Source organism: Pollicipes pollicipes, unplaced genomic scaffold (assembly GCF_011947565.3).
Source record: "Pollicipes pollicipes isolate AB1234 unplaced genomic scaffold, Ppol_2.1 Scaffold_3087;HRSCAF=3621_pilon_pilon_pilon, whole genome shotgun sequence".
NCBI classification, from domain to species: domain Eukaryota; kingdom Metazoa; phylum Arthropoda; class Thecostraca; order Pollicipedomorpha; family Pollicipedidae; genus Pollicipes; species Pollicipes pollicipes.
Window position 1 is genome coordinate 33556679 of NW_023596225.1, and position 2215 is coordinate 33558893.

Here is a 2215-nt window from a genome sequence, read left to right on the forward strand (position 1 = left end):
TTAGCAAATGGCTTGACGGGACGTAGTAAATGAATGTCGAAACCCCGCATCCACAACAGTATACCTCCCATCAACGACCGTCGGGAGGCCCCTGCAGACCGACAGCCGCAGGAGCCGGGAGGTTGCGTCGCGGCCCTGAGCGCCACTATGGCTACTGTAGTCCCAGGCGCTCCGACCGACAGTCACAGGAGCCGGGAGGTTGCGTCACGGCCCTGAGCGCCACTATGGCTACTGTAGTCCCAGGCGCTCTGACAGACAGTCGCAGGAGCCGGGAGGTTGCGTCACGGCCCTGAGCGCCACTATGGCTACTGTAGTCCCTGGCGCTCCGACCGACAGCCGCAGGAGCCGGGGGTTTGCGTCACGGCCCTGAGCGCCAATGTGGCCACTGTAGTCGCTAGCGCTCCATAAAAGGCTGCGTGGCGACGCGCTTGGCATTCCTGAAGCAGTGTCTCCGTCAGCCCCTCTTACCTTGAAGAACTCCCTGCAGGCGCCGCACATGTACGGCTCTCGCGCTTGTGGATGCTGCGCAGGTGCTTCTTGAGATGCGGCAGCTGGTTGAAGAAGTGTGTTGCAGAGCGGGACACCGGTAGGGCTTCTCGCCACGTGTGTTGGCGCAGGTGTGCACCTTCAGGGCGGTGGAAGTGGGCGCGAAACTTCTGCGGACACAACCTGCGCCACACCGGCAGCGCTAGGTCAGCCAAGGTCACGCAGGCCACCGGCAGGACGGCAACCGCAGACGTGCCGGACATGCCGGCGGGCGGACGGCCCGTCCACCGTCCCTGCCCGCCTATCGCCGCTGCTGATAGCCTTGGGAGAAGCAGGCACGCCTCCATCTCAGCGTGCCGTGCTATTAGCTAGCGTATCCCGAATACATGGTTTAAGTCTCTATTACCAGTCAAAGTACAGCAAAGCAGAACGCATGGGCAGCACACAGCAACCACCCGAGGATTAGCGACACCTAATCTCCGGCTCCCTTTCCCATAATCCCCGGCCCTCCGCCGCCGATAACACGGCCCCCGGCTGCGGGCGCCGGCGGGCACCCCTCACCTGACAGACGTATGGCTTGACGCCCGTGTGCACGCGCATGTGCACCGTCAGCTGCGAGTTTCATGGGCGAAGGCCGAGTCGCACACGGCACACAACGTACGGCTTCTCCTGCGTGTGCACGCGCAGGTGCGTGCCCCGGTGGCCCTTGAAGCTTTTGTCGCAGATCGGACAGCGCATCGGCCGCTCGTTCTCGTGGTACGACTGGATGTGCTTCTTGAGCGCGTCCTGGCGCACGAAGCCCTTGTAGCAGCGCGGACACTCGAAGTCCTTGATGCCCGAGTGCTATCTTCTCGTGCAGCTTGAGGTGGTGGCGAAGGCGAACTTCATGCCGCAGTAGTAGGAGCAGGTGTAGGGCTTGTCGCCCCGTGTGCGTGCGCTTGTGCTGTATCAGCTGGCTGCCCGCGCGCGAACGCTTTCTCACAGAGGTCGCAGTGGAACGGCTTCTCGCCCGTGTGGATGCGGTTGTGCACCTTCAGCCGCTCCTTGATGCTGAAGGCGCGCGAGCAGATGTCGCACTTGAACGGCTTGATGCCCGTGTGGCGGGTCTCGTTGCGCGCGCAGGCTGCCCAGCTGCGTGAAACGCGCCGGGCAGTAGCAGCACTGGTAGGGCTTCTCGCCCGTGTGGATGCGCACGTGCTTGACCAGGTCGCTGCGCGAGCCCATCACCTTTCTCGCACATGGGGCACTCGTGCCGCTTGGCGGGCCGCCTTGCCGGCGGCCGGGCCGCGCCCGCCGGGGTGCAGCAGCTCGGCCACGGTGAGGTCGGTGGCGGCGCCGTCCGACGGCCGGCCGGCCGGCGAGCCGAACGCATGCTGGTCGAGGTCGAGCAGGTCCTCGCCGGCCGGGCCGCGCGTCGGCGAGGCGGCGCGCCGCTGCGGCACCAGCTCGCTCAGGCCCGGCTGGTAGTCGGCCGATGAGAGGTGGGCCACCTAGCCGGCCGGCGCCGCCTGTTCGCCGACTCGGGCGGCCACAGCGACGCGCTTCGCCTTCTCTTCATCGAGAGTAGCAGGCTGGCCGTCTCTAAAGCGGTCAGCGCTCCTCGGTCGACAGGCGGCGAGGCCGGCGGCGGCGCGGCGGCGCCCTTGCGGCCGCGGCGGGCGCCTGGCGGCCCTGCCGCGCCGCCAGCAGCTTGTTGACCGGCGACCGTTTCAGGGCGGCTCGCCAGCGG

At 66.7% G+C, this 2215-nt stretch overlaps 1 protein-coding gene across 1 annotated transcript; it reads right to left on the reverse strand.

The window, feature by feature from the left end:
• Window positions 1-228: 228 nt before the first annotated feature.
• On the reverse strand, window positions 229-1710 carry LOC119090059 (zinc finger protein 583-like). Its single transcript, XM_037212853.1, has 5 exons — window positions 1649-1710; window positions 1455-1617; window positions 1148-1329; window positions 503-669; window positions 229-248 (listed from the first exon to the last, which is right to left on the reverse strand). Exons 1-5 carry the CDS (start codon window positions 1708-1710, stop codon window positions 229-231), a joined length of 594 nt encoding a protein of 197 aa, XP_037068748.1.
• Between the last annotated feature and the right edge of the window lie 505 nt (window positions 1711-2215).